The sequence below is a fragment of the Saccopteryx leptura genome, chromosome 13 (assembly GCF_036850995.1).
Source record: "Saccopteryx leptura isolate mSacLep1 chromosome 13, mSacLep1_pri_phased_curated, whole genome shotgun sequence".
In the NCBI taxonomy this organism is placed as follows: Eukaryota; Metazoa; Chordata; class Mammalia; order Chiroptera; family Emballonuridae; genus Saccopteryx; species Saccopteryx leptura.
In genome coordinates this window covers 1,487,994-1,511,181 of record NC_089515.1, presented here as the reverse complement: position 1 = coordinate 1,511,181, position 23,188 = coordinate 1,487,994, and the positions used below count along the sequence as shown (strand labels likewise).

The following is a 23,188-nucleotide window of genomic DNA, read 5'->3' as shown; positions in this document are numbered from 1 at the left end:
CCCTGGGGTTCACACCCCTCATCTGAGGTCCAGGACTCAGAGCCCCACAGAGGAGCAACTGGAGCACTCCACACGGAGGCAGTGCCATGAGGCCAGGGGCCAGCGTGCAGGGGCCTCCCTCTAGCTCCTTTATTCTTAATGACACCCTGAAAATCAGGCCCCTCAAAGTCCAAGGACAGCAAGGACCTGGGAACTCCTGAGCAGGGTCACAGCCTTCAAGACAGAAGGGAAGAGTGCCCGGCCCCTCTCCCAGGTTCCCACGAACTGAGCCCAGACCCGTGGGAGCTTGTGGGGACCCCACCTCCTCCCTCCACGCTGCCTCCTCGGCCCACTTTGTCCGGGGCTGGGGGACTGGACCCAGATGCGGCGGGGGCTTCGTACTCTTTCTGCCTGGTCCCTGGGCACAGCAGCAGGGTCACCCTGCTGACTCACGCTGGGATGGACTCTCTCTGTGGGTTCACCTCTGTCTGCATGCACGTTTGGACTCATGATGTTTTAACACAAGGACTATGAAAATCCCTCCCAAACCGATTTCCTGATCCCATTTCTGTTTCTGGAACCCTCAACAGACAGGGTTCTCCTTTAAAAACAAAGTCCCCAGTCCCCCTTCCCCCTTCCAGGGAGACGTTTTCACACGAGTTGTCCAACTCTGCTGGGAGCCAAGGCAAAGCCCGGCTGGTTGTCTCTTTAAATCGGCTCCGCAGCGTGATGGGCGCGGGAAGAACCATTCCCAGCCTGCGGCAGGGAGCCGGCCACAGCGCCGCCATCCGCCTCCCCCATCCCCATGGTTACGGCTCCTGCTTCCCGCCGGTCCTCGTCCCTGGCTGTCGCCGCGGAAGCAGGCGCAGAGGCGGCTGGCATCCTCACCCGAGCTCTGGGAGCTACGTGCTGAACCTCGCTCGCTGCACGTCTGCCTGTCCTGGCTCCGACTCCCGTCTCCCGCCGCAGCCCTGCAATCTGTTGATAACTCCGCGCGCAAGCCCGGGCGCACGGCCCTCGGAATGGAGACCCGCTCCCTGGCTCACAGAGCTCGCCCAGGCTGCCGGGCAACAGGCACAGGGCTGTTGCCGCTCCAACTGTTTATGCCAAAATAGGTGAGAAGTTGGGCTTCGTGTCTCGGGGTCTGAGCCGCGGTGGCTCCAGGCCGGGGGGAGGAGGTGGGGAAGGCAAGGTCGGCGCCCACTGGCTGCAGAGTCCACTCCCGCCGTCTCTTGGGCATCCGCGCCAACCTGGGTGAGGAGATTCCTGCTCCTGGAAATGCAGATTCCAAATAACTTTGGGTTAAGCCGAGGGCACGGAGCCACGGCCAAAATCCGTCTGCGAGAGAACAGCCAGCCCCTAGGTCTGGCTACATCCACCTGCCGGGGGCTGGCTGTTCTCTGGGAGATTAATTCAAGGTTCACTGATTCTCTTTGACTTGAGCTGACAGGCGTGTTGCACACTCTGTGAGTGGGGCTCCCCATGCGGGTGGTGAGCACGGGCTGCTTTTAAATGTGCGGAAGGCAGTGCTCCCCAGAGGGCAGTCTGGCCGAGGTCCCTGAGGCTCCCAAGCCCGGGTCGCCCCTGGCACCTCTGCGCCCTAACAGATGGAGCCCGGAGTCAGGGGGCCCACGTGCTGGCTGGGCTGAGAGCCGCTGAGATGGGGCAAGTATGGGAGGTATTGGGGCTGCCTGGGGGGGGGAGCAGCAGGAGGACCCTCCCCTGCCCTGACCAGGCCCTGTCTTCACAGGTGGGTGCAGCTTCTCCACCCTCACTCGACCCACAAGAATCGCCCTGAGGCCCAGGGCTGGATCCCGTGGCTGCTGTTTGGGACTTGACCTTCTGGATGGCCATGGAGGCTGGCGAGGAGAAGGGCGCGACCTAGTGGGCCAGCGGCCACGCTATCTGCACCCACTGCCGACCCCTCGTGACTTCACAGTGCTCATGGTGAGTCCACGCCCTCAGGGGCCAGGCCGGGGCCACGCCGAGGGCGCCACCCGGCGCATGGAGGCCCCGGGCAGGAAAAGTGAGTTGTCGGGCGGTCAGCTAGCGGGCAGCCGGCACATGCTGCTCCTGCCTTCGGGAGGCCTGGGGAGCGGGGGCGGCCACCCGTCTCTGGACTGCCTGCTTGGCTGCTCGGTGAGGATCATACTAATTAGTTGATGGCATGCCGCAATGTTGAATCATTTCATCCGCGGAGGAGACGGCCGCCCTGTGCCCTCACGGTCAGATCCAGGGCCTGTGGGCACCTTCCCTGTCCCCAGGCTGGCATCCCTCCCCTGCAGAAAGTTGGCAGGACCGTGGGGGGGGCTGTGGGGGGGCTCCAGAGGCACGTACAGCAAATATGGGGGTGTTACTCTCATCAGCAAAGGGAGACGGCTGCTGCGAGCCGCGGAGGGCTGTGAGGGGCTCTTTCTGGGGATGCATGTGTGCCTCACTGTGGCGGCTGCCGGTGTGGACTCCGGAAGGCTGACGGCCGAGTGAATGATGCATTGTGTGTGTGTGAGGGCCGGCAGCGCGCGTGCAGGGAATGCTGATGGCCGGAGGACAGTGCGGCCGGCAGCCACCGTGGCTCAAGCCCGACAACGTGTCCCCAACGCAGACCTGGTTGTCTGCTTTGTAAGGAGTGGTTGGTCTGAGTCACTTGTTCGTTTTCTCTTGATTAGAAATGTCCAAACAGGAGAGATGCTTTCTGCCAGAACCTAGCCTCTCTCACAGCTGCCCCACGCCTCGGAGTCTGGGAGGACGCCAGCACTTGCCTCTCACACAGCTGAGAGGTTGCGCGTTCTGAGCACAGGCCGCACCTCAGGGAGGCGGGTAGCGTGGCCCAGCCCCCAGCGTCCTAGCGGCTCACTTGTTGCCCCAGGTGCCGCACCCAACATGGCTGTGGCCTGGGGGGGGGGGGGGGATGCTATTCCCAGCTTTCCTTCCTCAGGTGTCGATGCCCATGTGCAAAATGGGATCTGTCATTGGCAGAGGACAGGTGAGCTCAGAAGTGCTCCAGGAGGCAGGGCCCAGCTCTGCCCTTCAGGTCCAGCACGGTGACCACTGCCTGTCTTTGCCTCATCACTGACCTGTCGTCGCTGTCCGTTTCAGAGACCGGGGCCACCCACGGGCCAGGCCAGCCCTGAGCACTGCCAGTTAGCCCTGCCCACAGAAACTGGGTGTCCGCAGTATGTTGGGTTTTGTCACATTCACATGGGAAAGAGTGTCTGCCAGGAACAAAGGACTCCCAGCATCTCAGGCAGGTCACACAACATGCACGAGTGCTTTCTGGGTGTGTCGGAGCCTGTGGTGCAGACGCCTGGGCAGGTTTGTCCTGAGGGGCGGGAACACTGGGGGGAGGCCTGAAGACCCAGCCGGTGGGGTGGCCTGCGCCCTGACTGACCCCCGGCCTCGCGTGCGGCTCCTGCTGGGTGTGGGCCTCCCTGACCCCTGTGGTTGGCAGGCTGCATTCCGGATCCCATGTCTCCATGCCGCACGCTGAAGCTCAATTGCACTGAGTTCCACGTATCTCTGGGCAGCTCCCTGGGCCTGGACCTCCTTTCAGAGTGGGCAGCTTGACCCAGTGCTTGGACAGGGTCAAGACACCCAGGTACTGCCCCTCAGGTGCCCGTGTCTGGCACCTGAAGCCCAGGCCACCACCTCCCTCATCCTCCTCACAGCTGTTAGTAAACAACGCCAACGTGGGTGCTCCTGTCCCAGCTGCTGCCCTGGGGGTGCAGACGCAGGCAGGTGCCAGGTGCTTGGTCCTTGTTCCTCATCCTGTAATCCTCGGGGACCCTCGCACGAGCTGCAGGATCACTCCTCCCCCAGGGAACAAAGTGACAGGCTTCGGAAGTGGAGCAAAAGCTTGTCCAGACCTCTGTGCTTTCTCTGTCTCCTTTTGGGCAGTGTTGGTGGCCTGGCTGAGGGGCTCTGCTGTCTCAGCCCCTGTGCTCTGGGCCAGGACGCAGTGCAGGGAGAGGCAGGCATGGCCGGTGCAACCACCTGCTCACCTCCAGCCACTGTGACATCAGGTCATGCTGAGGGGGAGCTTCCATCACTGACCTGTAGGCTCCGGTGGCACAAAGGCCACTTGGTCAATTTGGGGAGGCCCAGGCTGGGCTTTATGTTGACTCCAGCGGAGCCCACATGCTCTTTGTCCTCAGCACGTCCTGCAGGGCCCCAAAACCAGGACAGGGCAAAAGGTCAGGCCTGCACCAGCCGTGCTAAGAATGGAGACACAGCGTGCTCAAGACACACCTGTCCCCACAGAACTGCCCACATTTAAAAGGGGAGTTAAACCCCCACAGAGACTAAGGTGGGCACCGGGTGGAGACAGGGCACCCGGGAGGCCGACAGGAGGGCACTGTGGGTGACCTCAGCGAGTCAGGGTGCTCCCAGCTCAGTATCGCCCAGAGTCGGTCAGCGTGTGCCAAGCGTGGGTGCTGCCCCCTGCCCGTGCCGGCACCTCCAGCCTCGCCAGGAGCCACTGCCGGCTGCCGCAGATGCTTGAGAGCCCCCGTGAGTGTTCGCTACCCCAACTCAGCCCAACGCTGACGCTTCCCACAGCTCATCCCCTAACAGAGGGGTCGCCCACTCATAAGTCCCCTCAACACGAACAGGGTGAAGCGGGCATCACCCAGTCTGGAAGAAACATCCCCGTGACGCCGCTCAGAGTTCTCCCCAAGAGCTCCCAGATGTCCAGCAGCCCACATGCCCCGTTCCAAAAGGAAACCGTAACACACATGTAAATGCAACGTCCAATTAGGGTAATTTGAGCTCTGAATGAATAAATTACTTACCTCTTTCCTCTGCCTGTTCCCCCCGGGAACACTTTGATGGAAGGTTGACAGATCAATAAGATGCAATTATCATTAAAAAGGCGACAAGGGACACTGGCTGTAATGGAATCCGTCTTGGTTGGTTCAGAACCATGAGGAAGGATGCCCGTGAGTCCAACCGGCAGGTCCAGCCTGTGGACCCCTCGCTGCGCAGGACAGCATGGACACACACCCCTACACCACGTGTCACCTCAGCTGAAGGGTGACATTCTGATCAGACAGTGACATGTGACCTGACTAGCCCTCTGCCCTTCCTCGTGTTCTCAACATCCTGATGTATTTGATTTGCAGAACACGCCAAATGGACACACGACTAACATAGTAACAGGAAGCTGTGCCTCAAGACGCAGGGACGCAGAGAGCGCACACCAGGCCTGGGCACCGTGAGACAGGAGGCCACCTGGGGAGGACGGAAACCCAGGCTCCCCAGGAGGAGGAGACAGCTTCACCGTCCAGGGAGCTGAGAGGGGGGCCCCGCACCCTCCCAGCTCCCCCGCCTCTGCTGTGAGATCCCACCTCCACCCACGTACAGGTGCTGGTCCAAAGGGTGCTGCGGGGGCCGTGGCCTCGGGGAAATGACCAGTCCAGAGACCTCAGCCCTGCTATGTTGACCACATACTGACGATCGTACCGGATTTGCTCACGGAACACTTGCATGGTACATGCTTCCAAGAGGAACTTATACATATGTGAACTTTAAAGTATAAATATGCCTCTGTTTTGCATTATCTACTTTGAATTTTAAATGTCACCTCTAAAAATGTAGAAAGGCACTGTTGATAACTCTGATCTGCAGAAAGAAAAAGGTAGGAGGCCAAAGGGAATCGAGTGTTTCTTCTTCCACACACCCACCGTGGACGCAGCTGCTCCGGGGTCGGGGCCCCTTGCTGCCTCGGCCCCTGGGCCTTCGGAGGAGAAGGAAGGCCTACGCGGAGTGACCTCCTGGCTTGTGAACCCAGCCAGGCGCATCCTTACGGAACGCCTCTGCATCTTGAACCAATGCTCCGAGATGTTAGCACGTGGCAGGAAACCCCACCCTGACTTACTGTTTGGTGTAACGTGGGGCCGGGGTGTGAATAAACCCCAACAAGGTGCGTTTGCACGAAGCTCTCTGACACGTCTCCCGGGGACATGCACCGCGCCAGGGTGATCCTGCAGAGGACACTCAGCTGCCCTCTCCACCTCCACCCCTGCACCTGTCCCCGGTCTGACGACAGCACGAAACCGGGTCTCCAGGGGAGCAGTGCAAGGCCCCAGGCATTCATACCACAGAGACAGTGCCCCGAGAAAGGGCACAAGGGGATTTGAGACCCCAGAAGGGTGGGCCGCGGCCACTCAGCGCGAGGATGTGGACGCTGGTCAGTCAGGGACAGAGCCGACACAGACCGCGGGGGCCGAGACGTGTGTGCACACGAGGCCTGCACTTGTGGCTGGGGCCCGGCTCCTTCCACCCTGGGTGGTTGTCATGGGAAGGAGGAGCCATGGACTCTCAGGAAAAGGATGACAGGGCCAGAGTGACCTGGGGACATTGCCTGCACCCAGTCTGACCTGATTCCTAGACCTGCCCGCCACAGCCAAGCTGAGGGAGCAGCGGTGAGCGGAAGGTAACCTGGCAGCAGGTGGCTTTTCTGTGACGTCTGCAGGGATTCACCTCAGACAGGCAGCAGGCACCTGCTGACAGTGACACCTGCACGATACCCGGAGGACACTTGGGCCACCAGGATCCCCTTCCTGCTGTCGCTTGATGGCAAATGCCCTGGAAGTTGCGGTGCCAAGTGCGAGTGTGTGAGTCCCAGCAGCCAGGACGTCAGCGGGCTGGCCCCCGGGATCTGCTGGCCTGCGCTGTCCCTGCTCAGCTCCCTCGTACCTGTGGGACGGTTCCTCTCCACTAACAGGAAGTCCTGTCCCTTGTCACAGAAGCCCGTCCTTGCACAGGCAAGGGTTGCTGTGCCAGGACAGAGGGCCCAGCAGGCGTAAGACCAGCATGGCCAGGGCCAGGCTTGAGGGGATGCAGGCCACCGATCCTCGCTCGGGGCCCAGCGTGGATGGTCGTCCTGCTCAGCTGAGGCAGGCAGGACCCCCAGGTCTCCTGTGCGGGCGCTGCAGCCTCAGTGTCCCTGTCACCTTGAGGCTGACATCTCTCCCCAAGCTCACGATTTAGTGGGAATTTGAGCTGGTGTGCGGCCTGCATCCTGCTGATGGCCCAACAGGAGTCACCAGTGTTTGGTGTGTGTGCCCACCTGCACTTCAGACACCCTGGGCTGCAGACAGTCCAGACTGAAGTGTGGGTGCCACCGAGGTGTCCAGCCTCTGGGGTGTGGAGTGTCACAGCACCCCTCCTCCGGTCACGTCTGGTCATCTTCTTATTCTGGGTATGGGCACTGTGTCCGGACTCCATTGTCAAACAGGTCCCGCGGTGGTCAGACCGTGAGGTGTCTCCTTGGTGTCCAGGGACTTTTATGCGAGGTCCCTCTGCTGTCACAGCAGCAGTGATGGGACTCGGTCCCCAGGGGACCCGCCCAGGGCTGTCAGCGCCCGATAAAGACTGCCAGCTAAGACCACCCTGGAGCTGATGCCCCACGTGGGCACCCGCAAGGCCGCAGCTCCACTGGCGTGAGCCCCAGCCTGCGCCTGCTGGTCCCGGCGCTGGCGGGGAGTCTGTGCCTGCTGGAACACAGCACACGACGTCCCTGAGGCAGAAAACGCCTCGAGCGACTGGCAGGGAAGGGCTGGGCCTCCAGGAGTGCCGCGTGGCTCTGCTGCACGGCAGTTTCCGGCCACGTTGCGCATGTGTGTCTGCTCTGTGTTCTTTCCAGGATTTGAAGACCGTCCTGTCCCTGCCCCAGCACCCAGGGGAGTTCCTGCACCCCGTGGTGTACGCCTGCACAGCGGTCATGCTGCTCTGCCTCCTCGCCTCCATCGTCACCTACCTCGTGCACCAGAGGTGAGCCCCTTCCCCCCAACCCCCCAGGTGTCCTGCTCTCCCTGCCGAAGGCCCACCCCCAAGTGGGGCTGCCTACCCGCGCAGAGCAAGATGTCCCTGGAAGGTACTCCACACATCGCCAGCCAGCGTGAGCCTGCCCAGCCCAAGTGGCCCTGGGGGCAGCCAAAGGTGGCTGAGTGTCAGGACAGCATGCCCCCAGCGTGTTCTGTCCCTGGCGCCCATGTTCTCATCATACCAGGGGAATAAGTTCTTCCTCCAATGGCTCAGCGTTTGCTTGGGTGCTTGAGAGCCCTTGTCCTTGGGACGTAGGCACAGCCCAGAGACACCAAGGCATGTCTGTCTTGTGCCTTTTTTTCTAGAAAAGGGAGCCTGGTCAGCTCTCCACTGAGATGGTTTCCTGGCCACCTCTGCGTGGGAGTGGAAGGGGACCTGGCTGTGTCTCCATCACTGGCAATGCCGTGGGGAGAGTGGAGAGGGGTCCTGGCCATGGTCAGGGTCTATCCCACAGTGCAAGTCGCAGGCCCTTGCCCCACGCCTCACGGCACAGGCACGTCACCATGCTCAGGGGAGAGGCGTGGGCGGGCACAGAGCCACAGAGAGGCTGTGGCCATGGGCAGAGCTGTCAGCATGGGCTAGGCAGCCTTTGCCATAGCCATGGCCAAAGGTGAGGAGTACTCACAGCTTGGCAGCGTCCGAGCCCAGGTACAGGTGTGATGATAGGGTCCCTGTGGAGTCAGTCACCGTCACGGTCTCCTCTCAAGGGACCAGAAACCTGCTCAGAGAGGGATGAGCTCTGTCCTGGGAACAAGAGACCAGGAATTTCTTTCCCCCACCCCCATCTCCATGACGGGACAGGCACCCTCAGCTGTCAATGGCCAGGTTGTTCAAGATTCCTTCAGTCTTTGTGTTCCAGGTGGATTTAACACCAGGCCCCCCAGCTGCACGCTCAGCGTGGGTTCTGTGGGGTCCATCCGTCTCTTCTTGTTCTGGTCCGTGGGTGTACCCCTCGGCCCGGAGGGCTTCAGCCCGGTTCCCATGGGGGCAGACATGGGTAAGGGCCTCAAGCCACTCCACTGAGGGCGGGTTCCTGCGTTTCCTCAGCGCCATCCGGATCAGCCGTAAGGGCAGGCACACACTCCTGAACTTCTGCCTGCATGCGGCCCTGACCTTCACGGTGTTCGCCGGCGGCATCAACCGCACCAAGTACCCCATCCTGTGCCAGGCGGTGAGTGCTGCCCGCGTCCTCGTTCTGCCACCGGGTGCATCAGCTCTCCTGCCAAACGGGAGATCTGCCACAGTTGTCTTGTGTATGAAATCACATTTGAGTTCCTGTTCAGGTGTTTCTCGTAAAAGGAGCGGTTAAGTGCCCAGTGTGGCCGTGGTACCGACCCAGGTGAGTCCAGTCACCTTGCTCAGCGTTCGGTCATGTGAAGAGCATTTCACTGAGGCCGGCTTGCCCCGAAGCCTGCGGTGACATGCTGACAAGCAGCTCATTGTCTCACGAATGGTGCTTGTCCAGAGTAGGGGCACCTGCAGAGGGGTGGGTCCAGAGCAGAGGAGAGGCCACCTGCTGACCCGTTCAGGTAAGCATCCCAGGACACTGATGCCAAGACTCGTAATCAGGCAGCAGAAGCTGTCACCCATGGGCTGCCATGAAGTCCAGGCCATGGAGACACGTGTAGAGGCCACAGAGAGTCGGTCCTGCCTCTCTTGGGTGAAAAGGGAGAAACTGAAACTACCCTTCAGTTCCCGGTAGGGCTCAGAAGAGTTCCTTCCACAATCTAGAAGCCAACAGGAGGAGACGCAGCCTCTGCAACTCCCCCTGCATCTCAGGGCCCCCTTGGGGCCCCTCCGGTCCTCCCAGCCCCTTGCCCAGCCCACCAGCTCACATCCCCTCTCATCTCCAGGGTGGACAGACACATTCAAGATAGACAGTTACCCCATGTGACTCTGTCCTGACCTCCCCACATTTCCAGAAGGTGGCAGGGGCATCAGACATTCTTCATGCATTCGTGCACAAAAATGCACCGTAGGCCGCAGGTGCTGTGGGCACCGCTCAGAACAAACCCACTGGTTCCCCCGCTGAGTGGATCCACCATCCAGTGGAGAGCCATAGACACAGCAACTGCCCAGGGCTTCAGGGAAATCAAACCCGCAGTGAAGGCGAAGCCAGGCTTGCTCTCCCTGCTGGGGAAGGAGACCAGGAGGCCCAGGCAGGGTGATGGCTACTTCATGAGTCCCATTGATGGGTTCAAAGGGCACCCGGACGTGCCCAGCACAGCAGAGCGCGTCTGCGATGGTGTTTGGGGCAAGGCGAGGGAAGCTGAGCCCCCCTCAGCTGCTCCCTGGTCCAATCAGCTGTGACAGCTGTCCCCCATCTTTGGACGCAGACACGGACGGGAATGACATCGTCACTCTCCTGGGTCTCCAGCATGTCTCGAGGGCATTCCTAGGCTCCTTAATTACACGAGCCAATTCATTACAAGCAGCCCGGCTGACCCCTGCCTTGACCACTAACAGCCACACATGGCCCTGCTGCCCACACCGGACCCTCTGGCCAGCCCTTCATGTCCCGTCCAGTGTCGCTCTGGGTGACGGTGAGTGATGGATGAGAAGTGGTCCAAGCTCCGGGTGGCAGCAAGAGCACACAGTTGTTATGGCAACAAAAAATGACCATGTGCCTCGTTCAAGTACGAAGTAACATCAAGAACACAGACAGACGGGCAGCGTTGTCCTCACATTCACGTGTGCGTCAGCACCGCCCTCGGCCCCTGGGTGGAGGCAGAGAGCTGTCTGAAAGCTAGGGCGGAGTCCCTGTCACCGATCCCTGTGTCCAGCCGGACTCAGTGTTTGGGAGACAGGGCTCTGCTGTTTATACGCTCTAGACGCCCCCACACATGCTGTCAGGCGAGGCTCAGCCCCACCCTCCTCTTTGTACTCTCCTCCAGGCCAGGGGACATGGTCCCCCTTCCTGCTGCTTCTCCTGCTGCCAAGTTCATCCCTGCTTCCCAGGTGGCCGGGCAGGGTGAGGCCATGTGCCTGGGATGGAGCTCAAGCCAGACGGAGGCCAAACCAAGGAGAACTGGACACACCCGCATGCGGGACCCCATCCTAAACCCTAAACCAGGGGTCGGGAATCTTTTTGACTGAGAGAGCCATGAACGCCACATATTTTAAAATGTAATTCCGTGAGAGCCATACAACGACCCGTGTACGTGAGGTATTATCCAATAAAAATGTGGTGTTGTCCCGGAGGACAGCTGTGATTGGCTCCAGCCACCCACAACCATGAACATGAGCGGTAGGAAATGAATGGATTGTAATACATAAGAATGTTGTATATTTTTAACGTTATTATTTTTTTTATTAAAGATTTGTCTGCGAGCCAGATGCAGCCATCAAAAGAGCCACATCTGGCGAGCCATAGGTTCCTGACCCCTGCCCTAAACACACTGTGGGATTTTTCTCACACCACCAAGTTCTCATCGATTTTTACAGAGTTTTCTCAGCAAGAACTGAACTCAGCATTTGATGTATCATTGTCGTGGCTGAATGCGGGCTTCGTTCAGAGAACCTGTGTTCCTTAAACATTTATGTCCTTTCCAATTACAGCCACACTTTACTTGCCACTGCAAAACGTCAGGTTATGACTTCAAAGGTAACCTCGTTCTCCAGACCCGCATGGAGACAGAGTGTGAATATGTGAGGAGCCCGGCCCCGTTTCCACAGTAACGGGCAACTCTGATTTACAGGGAGCAGACTTGGGCGTGTGATCTAGAAGGCGCTGCTGTCATCAACAGTGCTGGAAATGCTGGCACTCAGGAGACCGCGGCTGCAATCCCCACCAGCGCGCTCGGGGTCCGTGCCCCCCACGGGGATATGTGCACACAGGCTCACGTGCAGGATGGTGCATACACCGCTCAGTGACGCCCGTGTCACCGGCCTCATGTGGACCAGGCCCAGGAGTGCAGAGTGCACAGGCCTGCAGGCTCTCCAACCTCCCCTCTGCAGGATAGCTGAGCTGCCCTGAGTTAGGGCACCTGCAGAACTTGGTGGCCCAGGCATCTCCCCTGAGCTCAGAGGTCTCTGTGAAGTCCTGTGTCTGCTGGGGCCACCTCATTTCCTGTCACCACAGAGCTGCCTCCTGAGGGCACAGGGGTGAGGGAGGGCGGGGCGGCTCTGGTCTGAGCAGTCAGGGGCCAGCGCACTGCGGCTGACCTGTCCCCCTGCCCCACCCCCCAGGTAGGCCTCGTGCTGCATTACTGTACGCTGTGCACCATGCTGTGGATCGCCGTGACCGCCAGGAACATCTACAAGCAGGTGACCAAGAAGGCCCCACCGTGCCCGGGAGCAGAACAGCTGCCGTACTCCCAGCAGACCCTGCTCAGGTACCCGAGCCTGTGCGTGTCCCCTGCCCCAGGCTCCCGGGCCCCAGCCCTGCATCTGCTTTGGGAGTCTAGACACAGTGGCTCATGGGGAAACTCGGGGCCCAAGGACGAGGTAGCCGAGTCTGGGGGTGTCAGGAGCAGGCAGTGAACAGGGAGCTGGAGTCTGGTCTGGGTCCAGTGCATCTGGCCGGTGCTGCTGAGCTTGTGCCATGGGTGGGCCATGGTGCAAACGGTGGCACCGGGTCAGTGAGTGGCCTCAGCTACTCACAGGTCTCTGAGCTAAGACACCCACTCGTCAGCTGGGGGAACCGAGGCGGCTCAGGTGCTAAAGTTGCTGGTATCAAGGTGACTGTGCCCTGGGCCTTTTTGCGGGGGTTGACAGTGGCTTTGGAAAGGGGCCCCAGTTCCAGCCAGGCACCTGTTCCTTCCTCAGGCCAGGAGGCTCCAGGGTACACAGGGGGTCTCACGAGCAGTTGTAGTTTGTTTGGGGGTCCCTGTGACAGCCCCGCCCAGGCGGTCCTGTGAGGGGCAGCTGCTCCCTCGATGAGGTTGTGGCCCGTGTGTGGGGCCGGGGGGCCAGCCCCTGGGACTGAGCTCCGTCTGGCTCTGAATTTGAAGGGCCATCTGGCAACACTTCCGGGTGCCTGGTCGTCGTCAGAAGCACTCGTTTTTTTGTCTGTTTGTTTGTTTTTTACAGAGACAGAGAGTTAGTCAGAGACAGGGATAGACAGGGGCAGACAGACAGGAATGGAGAGAGATGAGAAGCATCAGTCATTAGTTTTTCATTGCGCGTTGCAACACTTTAGTTGTTCATTGATTGCTTTCTCATATGTGCCTTGACTGCGGGCCTTCAGCAGACCGAGTGACCCCTTGTTGGAGCCAGCGACCTTGGTTGGGTTCAAGCTGGTGGGCTTTTGTTCAAACCAGATGAGCCCGCACTCAAGCTGGAGACCTCGGGGTCTTGAACCTGGGTCCTCTGCATCCCAGTCCGACGCTCTATCCACTGCGCCACTGCCTGGTCAGGCAGATGCACTCATTTTGAGGCAGATGAAACAACGCCCTGTATTGTGTATGTCACTCAGATGACCTCCCCTGGAGGGTTCCCGACGTGGTATAGTTTTCGGACCCAGGCAGACCGATTGCCGTGCGGTAACCAGGCCGATGGTGCTGCCAGCACGGGACAGAGAGGTGGGATTGGTGATCCTGTCTGGGCTCCCGACGAGGGGTTGTAAAGCCTGAGGCCCCAGGAGGAACTGAGATCGAGGTTTATCGTACTCACAGGGAGGGGCCCACACGGCTCCACCAGGGTCGTCGGCACCAGGGACGGTCACTGAGCATTGAGAAGCAGACAAGGCAGGCAGGAACCAGGAGAAGGCCAGGAGCTGGTCGGCCTCAGGGTCTCTGTGGGGCAGGACACAAGGACCCATGTGGGGGATCCTTCATGCGGAAGGTCCATGTAGCACCTGCTCCTCCCTCCAGGAGGAGAACCACACAGGGTTCCTCCCCAGGGCAGCGGCCAGGATGTGGTCAGGGTTTCACTGCGACTGGCCGCAGAGGCGTCCCTGCCTGCTCGACCCCCACAGTGGCTGATGCTCAGGTCCCAGAGGATAGCAGGGGTCCACAGATCCCTTCATAGTCGAGGCTTCACCATACGAACTTGGGCGGGACACACACATTCAGACCACAACCGTTGGGCCGAGGGAACTGCTTCTGAATCAGACCTCGCTGTGGTTCCATAGGCGCTCAGAGACAAATGCCCGATTTAGCTACATGTAATCACATCCTAATTTTGCAATCTCTTCTGCCCTTTCTGACAAGTGCCCCTAAGTAGTTCCTGGTGTTTACGATCTGCTGGGCGTTTCTGTTAGAAAATGCACTCACACGAACACTGCGGTGCTTATGAGCCCGTGACCCGAGTGCTGCAGGGCAGGGCAGTCCCTGAGTCCCACCTGCCCAGTGGGAGGGGCTCCCTGGGGTTCCTTCGGCGGGAGCCTTCTCAGGCTGCAGCACTGATTCTGATGGCAGGCACAGGCTTGGCGTTCACGGCTGCACGCCGGGCCAGGAAGCACCACTGCCCCTTTGTGGGGCACCCCCAACACAGCTGCCCTGCGCAGGGGCTCAAGGCCAGACATCCTGGTTCGCAGTCTAGACTCCGGAACACAGAGGTCTTCTTAAACACAATTGACCACACCACCCCAAGTCCTGGCCCTAAGTGACCAGGACACACAGGACTGGATGATAAAGCATCCAGGTACACTGTAGATGCCAGGACACAGCTCTGGACAGAACACCACCTTGCAGCCCCCTGCAGTCATCACTGGCACACCAGACACAGCATTGCCTCCTCTGCGGGAGTCCTGCAGGGCTGGACCTGGTTAGTGCCTGGCCACCGGGTGCCCAGCCACTGAGTGAGTGAGACTGGTGCTGAGGGGCCACCTGGGGGCCAGGAAGAGTCACTGGCCCGGGCAGGGCTCCACACCGCTGACTGCCCACGGGCTGTGAGTATAACTGCCTAGGCCTCCAGCGCCCTCTGCTGACGTAGCCAGCTCCATGCCCTGCTGCCTCATCCTCTGCATGGAGTCCGGATTTCACTTGTACATTTACGGTCAGAACTCTGTTGTTCATGGGGAGGCTCATCAGGAAGTTTACATTCTTGCTGTCCTTGTCTGGTTTCGGTACCAGCCTCAAACTGCCTTAGGGGTCCCCTTCTTTGTTCTTTGTTTCAGAAGGAGCCTAAGTTCGGCCCGTCTGCTCGGTCAGCCTGTGATCAGGTTCACCTTTGACCCACGGACCTGGAGTCTCTCTGTAAGGAGTGTGGATATTGACGTCAATCTTTTACTAGACACAGAGTATTTATTTATTTATTTATTTTTTTTTTTTTTTTTGTGGCAGAGACAGAGAGAGTCAGAGAGAGGGAACGATAGGGACAGACAGACAGGAAAGGAGAGAGATGAGAAGCATCAATTCTTCATTGTGGCTCCTTAGTTGTTCATTGATTGCTTTCTCATATGTGCCTTGACCGGGGGGCTACAGAAGACCGAGTGACCCCTTGTTGGAGCCAGCGACCTTGGGCTCAAGCTGGTGAACTTTGCTCAAACCAGATGAACCTGCACTCAAGCTGGCGACCTCAGGGTTTCAAACTTGGGTCCTCCGCATCCCAGTTCGACGCTCTATCCACTGCACAACCGCCTGGTCAGGCGATACAGAGTATTTAGGTTTTCTACTTTTTCTTGTTTCATTTTTGGTCATTTGTTGGGTTTGTGTTTTTTTTAAGAAATTATCTATTTCGTCTAAGTTTCTCCATTGCTCACGTATGCTTGTGTACGACATGGAGATGGTCCTCGTCTTCTGGTGGAGTTTTGTTCAGGAAAACCCATCATAGGCTGAAAATGTTGTCAAGTCGGGCGTGCATGTAACACACCTAACCCACGAGCACTGCAGCTCAGCTCAGCCCACCTTCCCCGTGCTCAGAACACGACGTCCCAGAAATGCTGGTGACTCAGCACACCTCCGAGGACAGACGGCCACCCTCCTGCTGGCACGGCTGACGGAAGCCTCGGGTCGCCCGCCGCCCAGCAGCACGAGGGTGCAGCGGACCTCGTATCACCAGCCAGGGAAGATGAGGATGCGTGTCACTTTCGCACTGTTGTAAAGTCGAAAACCCGCACATGGAACCACCCTAAGTCGGGCTACGATGGTGGACTTTGTTCTCTCTCTTCTTCATCAGCCATCTCAGGGCACGGGGTTTTGTTGATGTTTTCAGGAAATCAACTTCTGCCTTGGTGATTTTCATTATTTTTGTCTTTTTTTTCTTAATGGAGGTATAATGGACGTAAAACTCTGTTGGTTTTGGGTATAGGACATAATGATTCCCTGTCTCTTTATATTGCAAAGGACATGGTCACCTCTATCAGCCTAGTGAACACCCATCACCCACATAGCTACAATTTTTTATCTTGTGATGAGAACTTTTAAGACTGACTCTCAATAATACAGTGTGTCATCTTTGAAAGTGGCTAACTAGAGTCACCATGCTGTCCATCACATCTGGGGACTTTTTTTTTTCTTTATTTCTGCTCCTGTCTTTATTATCTCCTTCTTCCTGGCTCCTCTCCACATACTTTGACCTTTCATTTTTATGGCTTGCTGAGTTGAACTTTTATGTCCCTGAACTTGAGACCTTTCTTTTTTTTCACACAGAAACATTTACTGCTATGAATGTCCCTCTGAGACCAGCTTTAGCTGGGTCCTAGAAATCTTATGTTGCATTCTCTTTCTTGTGCTGTTTAAAATATTTTCTAAATTCCCTTGTGATTTCTCCTATGGCCCGTGAATTATTTAAAAGTGTGTCATTTCTTTTCCAGATATTTGTGGTTTTCCTAGTTATCTTATTGTTATTAATTTCTAATTTAATTTCATTGTGGTCAGAGTATATACTCTACATGACTTCAATCCTTTCAAATTTATGGAGACGTGTTTCATGAAGCAACACATAATCTGTCATTGTGAACAGACCATGTGCGCTTGAAAAGAACAAATGCTGTGCATTCATTGATTGTGATTTCTAAAAAGAGCAAGTAGAGCAAGGTGGTTAATATTGCCGGTCAGATCTTCTGTTTCTTAACTGATTTTTTTTTTTTTTTTTTTTTGCTACTTCTATCAATTGCTAAGGAAAGGGAGTTAAAATCACCAGCTATGATGCTGGAATTGTGTATTTCTCCCTTTAACTTTGTCCATTTTGCTTCACGTATTTTGAATCTTTTCTTAGGCACCACATGTTCATGGTTGTCATGACTTCCTATAAACTAGCACTGACATCTTCAGGAAATGTCTCCCTTTATCTTTTCCTCTCAGAGTCCACTTGATCTGCTATGAATATAGCCATTCCAGCCTTCTCGGCTTGCAGTCTGTGTGGATTGGTTTTTCTGAACAGTAACGTTCAACTTTTCTGTGTCGTCTATTTTTTTTTATTAATTTTACTAGGGTGACATCAATAAATCAGGGTACATATGTTCAAAGAAAACATGTCCAGGTTATCTTGTTATTCAATTATGTTGCATACCCATCACCCAAAGTCAGATTGTCCTCCATCACCTTCTATCTAGTTTTCTTTGTGCCCCTTCCCCTCCTCCTTCCCCTCTCCCCCCCCCCCCAACCACCACATTCTTATCAATGTCTCTTAATCTCATTTTTATGTCCCACCAGTGTATGGAATCATGTAGTTCTTGTTTTTTTCTGATTTACTTATTTCACTTTGTATAATGTTATCAAGATCCCACCATTTTGTTGTAAATGATCTGATGTCATCATTTCTTATGGCTGAGTAGTATTCCATAGTGTATATGTGCCACATCTTCTTTATCCAGTCTTCTATTGAAGGGCTTTCATGTCTTGGCCACTGTGAACAGTGCTGCAATGAACATGGGGCTACATGTGTCTTCACGTATCAATGTTTCTGAGGTTTTGGGGTATATACCCAATAGAGGGATTGCTGGGTCATAAGGTAGTTCTATTTTCAGTTTTTTGAGGAACCACCATACTTTCCTCCATAATGGTTGTACTACTTTACAGTCCCACCAACAGTGAATGAGGGTTCCTTTTTCTCCGCAGCCTCTCCAACACTTGCTATTACCTGTCTTGTTGATAATAGCTAATCTTACAGGTGTGAAGTGATACCTCATTGTAGTTTTGATTTGCATTTCTCTAATAACTAATGAAAATGAGCATCTTTTCATATATCTGTTGGCCATTTGTATTTCTTCCTGGGAGAAGTGTCTGTTCATGTCCTCTTCCCATCTTTTTATTGGATTGTTTGTTTGTTTGTTGTTGAGTTTTATGAGTTCTTTGTAAATTTTGGATATTAGGCCCTTATCTGAGCTGTTGTTTGAAAATATCATTTCCCATTTAGTTGGCTGTCTGTTTATTTTGTTGTCAGTTTCTCTTGCAAAAACTTCTTAGTCTGATGTGGTCCCATTCATTTATATTTGCCTTCACTTCCCTTGCCTTTGGAGTCAAATTCATAAAATACTCTTTAAAACCAAGGTCCATGAGTTTAGAACCTATGTCTTCTTCTATGTACTTTATTGTTTCAGGTCTTATATTTAGGTCTTTGATCCATTTTGAATTAATTTTAGTACAAGGGGTCAAGCTGTATTCAAGTTTCAATCTTTTGCATGTAGCTTTCCAGTTTTCCCAGCACCATTTGTTGAAGAGGCTTTCTTTTCTCCATTGTGTGTTTTTGGCCCCTTTATCAAAAATTATTTGACCATATATATGTGGTTTTATTTCTGGACTTTCTATTCTGTTCCATTGGTCTGAGTGTCTATTTTTCTGCCAATACCATGCTGTTTTGATTGTTGTGGCTCTATAATATAGTTTGAAGTCAGGTATTGTAATGCCCCAGCCTCATTCTTTTTCTTTAGGATTGCTTTGGCTATTAGGGGTTTTTTTATAGTTCCATATAAATCTGATGATTATTTTGTTCTATTTCTTTAAAAAATGTAATTGGAATTTTGATGGGAATTGCATTAATTTGTATATTGCTTTGGGTAATATGGCCATCTTGATTATATTCATTCTTCCTATCCAAGAACAAGGAATATTCTTCCATCTCATTGTATCTTTTTCAATTTCCCTTAACAATGCTTTGTAGTTTTCATTATATAGGTCCTTTACATTCTTTATGTTTATTCCTAAGTTTTTGGGTTTTTTTTGTATTTTTCTAAAGCTGGAAACGGGGAGAGACAAACAGACTCCCGCATGCGCCCGACCGGGATCCACCCGGCACGCCCACCAGGGGGCGACGCTCTGCCCACCAGGGGGCGATGCTCTGCCCCTCCGGGGCATCGCTCTGTTGCAACCAGAGCCACTCTAGCGCCTGGGGCAGAGGCCAAGGAGCCATCCCCAGCTCCCGGGACATCTTTGCTCCAATGGAGCCTCGGCTGTGGGAGGGGAAGAAAGAGACAGAGAGGAAGGAGAGGAGGAGGGGTGGAGAAGCAGATGGGCGCTTCTCCTGTGTGCCCTGGCCGGGAATCGAACCCGGGACTTCTGCACGCCAGGCCAACGCTCTACCACTGAGCCAACCGGCCAGGGCCTATTTTATTTTTTTATTGCAATCGTGAAGGGGATTATTTTTTTGAGTTCATTCTCAAATGTTTCATTGTTGGCATATAGAAAGGCTATGGACTTTTGTATGTTAATTTTGTATCCTGCGATACAGGATTGTATTGGCTTATTGTTTCTAGTAGTTTTTTTGTAGATTCTTTGGGATTTTCGATGTATAGGATCATGTCATCTGCAAAAAGTGATACCTTTACTTCTTCTTTTCCGATATGGATGCCTTTTATTTCTTTGTCTTGTCTGATTGCTCTGGCTAGAACCTCTAGCACCACATTAAATAAGAGTGGAGAGAGTGGACAACCCTGTCTAAAGTTTGTTTTTTTTTCATTCGTTTTTTTTTTAGAGAGGAAAGGGAGAGACAGAGAGAGAGAAGAGGGGGAGGAGCTGGAAGCATCAACTCCCATATGTGCCTTGACTAGGCAAGCCCAGGGTTTCGAACCGGCAACCTCAGCATTTCCAGGTCGATGCTTTATCCACTGCGCCACCACAGGGCTGGACAACCCTGTCTTGTTCCTGATTTAAGGGGGAAAGCCTTCAATTTTGTGCCATTTAATATGATGTTAGCTGATGGTTTATCATATATGGCCTTTATCATGTTGACATATTTTCCTTCTATACCCATTTTGTTGAGAGTCTTAAACATAAAATTGTGTTGTATTTTATCAAATGCCTTTTCTGCATCTATTGATAAGATCATGTGGTTTTTTTGTTTTGTTGATATGGCGTATGATGTTAACCATTTTACATATGTTGAACCATCCTTGAGATTCTGGGATGAATCCCACTTGATCATGATGTATTATTTTTTTAATATGTTGTTGTATTTGATTTGCTAGTATTTTGTTTAGTATTTTAGCATCTGTATTCATTAGAGATATTGGTCTGTAGTTTTCTTTTTTTGTGCTATCCTTGCCCGGTTTCGGTATGAGGGTTATGTTGGCCTCATAAAATATGTTTGGAAGTATTGCTTCTTCTTCAATTTTTTGGAAGACTTTGAATAGAATAGGAACCAAGTCTTCTTTGAATGTTTGATAGAATTCACTAGTATAATCGTCTGGGCCTGGACTTTTATTTTTGGGGAGGTTTTTAATAGTTTTTTCTATTTCTTCCCTACTAATTGGTCTGTTTAGGCTTTCTGCTTCTTCTTGACTCAGTCTAGGAAGGTTGTATTGTTCTAGGAATTTATCCTTTTCTTCTAGATTGTTGAATTTAGTGGCGTAAAGTTTTTCATAGTATTCTACAATAATTCTTTGTATATCTATGATATCCGTGGTGATTTCTCCTCTTTCATTTTGAATTTTGTTTATATGAGTCCTTTCTCTCTTTTCCTTGGTAAGTCTTGCCAAGGGTTTGTCAATTTTGTTGATCTTTTCAAAGAACCAGCTCCTTGTTCTATTAATTTTTTCTATAGTTTTTCTGTTCTCTATTTCATTTATTTCTGCTCTGATTTTTTATCATCTCCTTTCTGCAGCTGGTTTTGGGTTGTCTTTGTTCTTCTTTTTCCAGTTCCTTAAGGTGTGAAGTTAAGTGGTTCACTTGGGCTCTCTCTTGTTTGTTCATAAAGGCCTGAAGTGATATGAACTTCCCTCTTATCACTGCTTTTGCTGCATCCCATAGATTCTGATATGTTATATTGTCATTTTCATTTGTCTGTATATATCTTTTGATCTCTGCACTTATTTCTTCTTTAATCCATTCATTTTTTAAAAGTATGTTGTTTAGTTTCCGCATTTTTGTGGGGGTTTTTTCTTCTTTTTTGCAGTTGAATTCTAGTCTCAAGGCTTTATGATCAGAAAATATGCTTGGTACAACTTCGTTTTTTCTGAATTTGCTGTTGTTATTTTTGTGGCCCAATATATGGTCAATTCTTGAGAATGATCCATGTACACTGGAGAAAAATGTATACTCTGTCACTTTGGGATGAAATGTCCTATAGATGTCTATCATATCCAGGTGCTCTAGTGTTTTGTTTAAGGCCAATATTTCTTTTTTTTTTTTTTTTTTTTTGTATTTTTCTGAAGCTGGAAACGGGGAGAGACAGTCAGACAGACTCCCGCATGCGCCCGACCGGGATCCACCCAGCACGCCCACCAGGGGCTATGCTCTGCCCACCAGGGGGCGATGCTCTGCCGCGACCAGAGCCACTCCAGCACCTGGGGCAGAGACCAAGGAGCCATCCCCAGTGCCCGGGCCATCTTTGCTCCAATGGAGCCTTGGCTGCGGGAGGGGAAGAGAGAGACAGAGAGGAAGGAGGGGAGGAGGGTGGAGAAGCAAATGGGCGCTTCTCCTATGTGCCCTGGCCGGAAATCGAACCCGGGTCCCCCACACGCCAGGCCGATGCTCTACCACTGAGCCAACCAGCCAGGGCCGGCCAATATATCTTTATTGATTCTCTGGATGACTGATCTAGAGCCGTGAGTGGTGTATTGAGGTCTCCAAGTATGATTGTATTTTTGTCAGTTTTTGTTTTAAGGTCAATAAGTAGCTGTCTTATATATTTTGGTGCTCCTTGGTTTGGTGTATATATATTAAGAATTGTTATGTCTTCTTGATTCAGCGTCCCCTTAATCATTATGAAATGACCATTTTTGTCTCTGAGTACTTTTGCTGTATTGTAGTCAGCATTATCAGATATGAGTATTGCTACGCCTGCTTTTTTTTGGATGTTATTTTCTTGGAGTATTGTTTTCCAGCCTTTCACTTTGAATTTGTTTTTATCCTTGTTGCTTAAATGAGTTTCTTGTAGGCAGCATACAGATGAATTTTCTTTTTTAATCCATTCTGCTACTCTGTGCCTTTTTATTGGTGAGTTTAATCCGTTTACATTTAGTGTAACTATCGATACTTGTGGGTTCCCTATTGCCATTTATACATTGCTTTCTGTCAGTTTTGTGTCTTGTTTGATTCTTTTCTTTTGTTTTTTTATCCTTTGTTTTTGTTTGTTTGTATTCCATACTTTTTTCCTCTGTTGCTATCTTTTTTAAATCATGTGCTTCTGTGGTGGTTTTTTCAAGGGTGGTTACCATTAAGAAATAAAAAGGGTTCCTACCCTGTTCATTGTAATGCACTATCTTGTGAGTACTTCTGTACTCCATCGTCCTTTGCTACTGTTAATTTTCGTCATCTCCCCTTTTTTTTGTTTGTTTTTGTTGTTACAAATTTACAGTTTAAATTTGGTTTTATTGTTTTCTTGGTGGAGCTGTTACTTGTGGTTTTGTTTTGTTTTGTTCTTTGTATCTGGTTGGAAAACCTCCTTTAGTAATTCCTGGAGTGGGGGTTTTCTGATGATAAATTCTCTCATCTTTTCTGTATCTGTGAATGTTTTTATTTCTCCTTTGTATTTGAAGGATAGCTTTGATGGGTATAGTATTCTTGGCTGAAAGTTCCTCTCTTTCAGGACTTTAAATATTGGGGTCCACTCTCTTCTAGCTTGTAGAGTTTCTGTTGAGAAATCCGATGATAATCTAATGGGCCTTCCTTTATATGTTGTATTCTTCTTTTCCCTGGCTGCCTTGAGAATTTTTTCTTTGTCGTTGGTTTGTGCCAATTTCATTATGATGTGCCTTGGAGTAGGTTTGTTGGGATTAAGAAAACTCGGAGTTCTGTTTGCTTCTTGAATTTGAGGCTTTAGTTCTTTCCACAGGCTTGGGAAGTTCTCATCTATTATTTGTTTGAATATGTTCTCCATTCCATTTTCTCTCTCTTCGCCCTCTGATATACCTATTATTCTTATGTTATTCTTTTTGATGGAGTCAGACAATTCCTGCAGGGCTTTCTCATTTTTTAAAATTTTTGAGTCTCTTTCTTCTTCTCTCTGTTGTGCCTCAAGTTGCTTGTCTTCTATTTCACTAATCCTACCTTCTATCTGGCCTCTTCTATTAGCTAAGCTTGTTACCTTGTTTTTCAGCTCGTGAATTGAGTTTTTCATCTCT

General features: G+C 52.7%; 1 protein-coding gene across 2 annotated transcripts in view; it reads left to right on the top strand.

The window, feature by feature from the left end:
* Positions 1-382: 382 nt before the first annotated feature.
* Positions 383-23,188, top strand: part of ADGRA1 (adhesion G protein-coupled receptor A1) — a 28,108-nt gene continuing 5,302 nt past the window's right edge. Inside the window, exons 1-5 of one of the 2 annotated variants that reach the window (XM_066355475.1) lie at positions 383-1,094; positions 1,730-1,926; positions 7,622-7,749; positions 8,851-8,974; positions 11,992-12,137. In XM_066355475.1, coding sequence (XP_066211572.1) covers positions 1,924-1,926; positions 7,622-7,749; positions 8,851-8,974; positions 11,992-12,137 — 401 coding nt within the window. In that variant the 5' untranslated portion in view covers positions 383-1,094; positions 1,730-1,923. Of the gene's footprint in view, positions 1,095-1,729; positions 1,927-5,699; positions 6,410-7,621; positions 7,750-8,850; positions 8,975-11,991; positions 12,138-23,188 lie in introns of those variants that run through there. The other variant, XM_066355476.1, reaches the window with a different exon arrangement.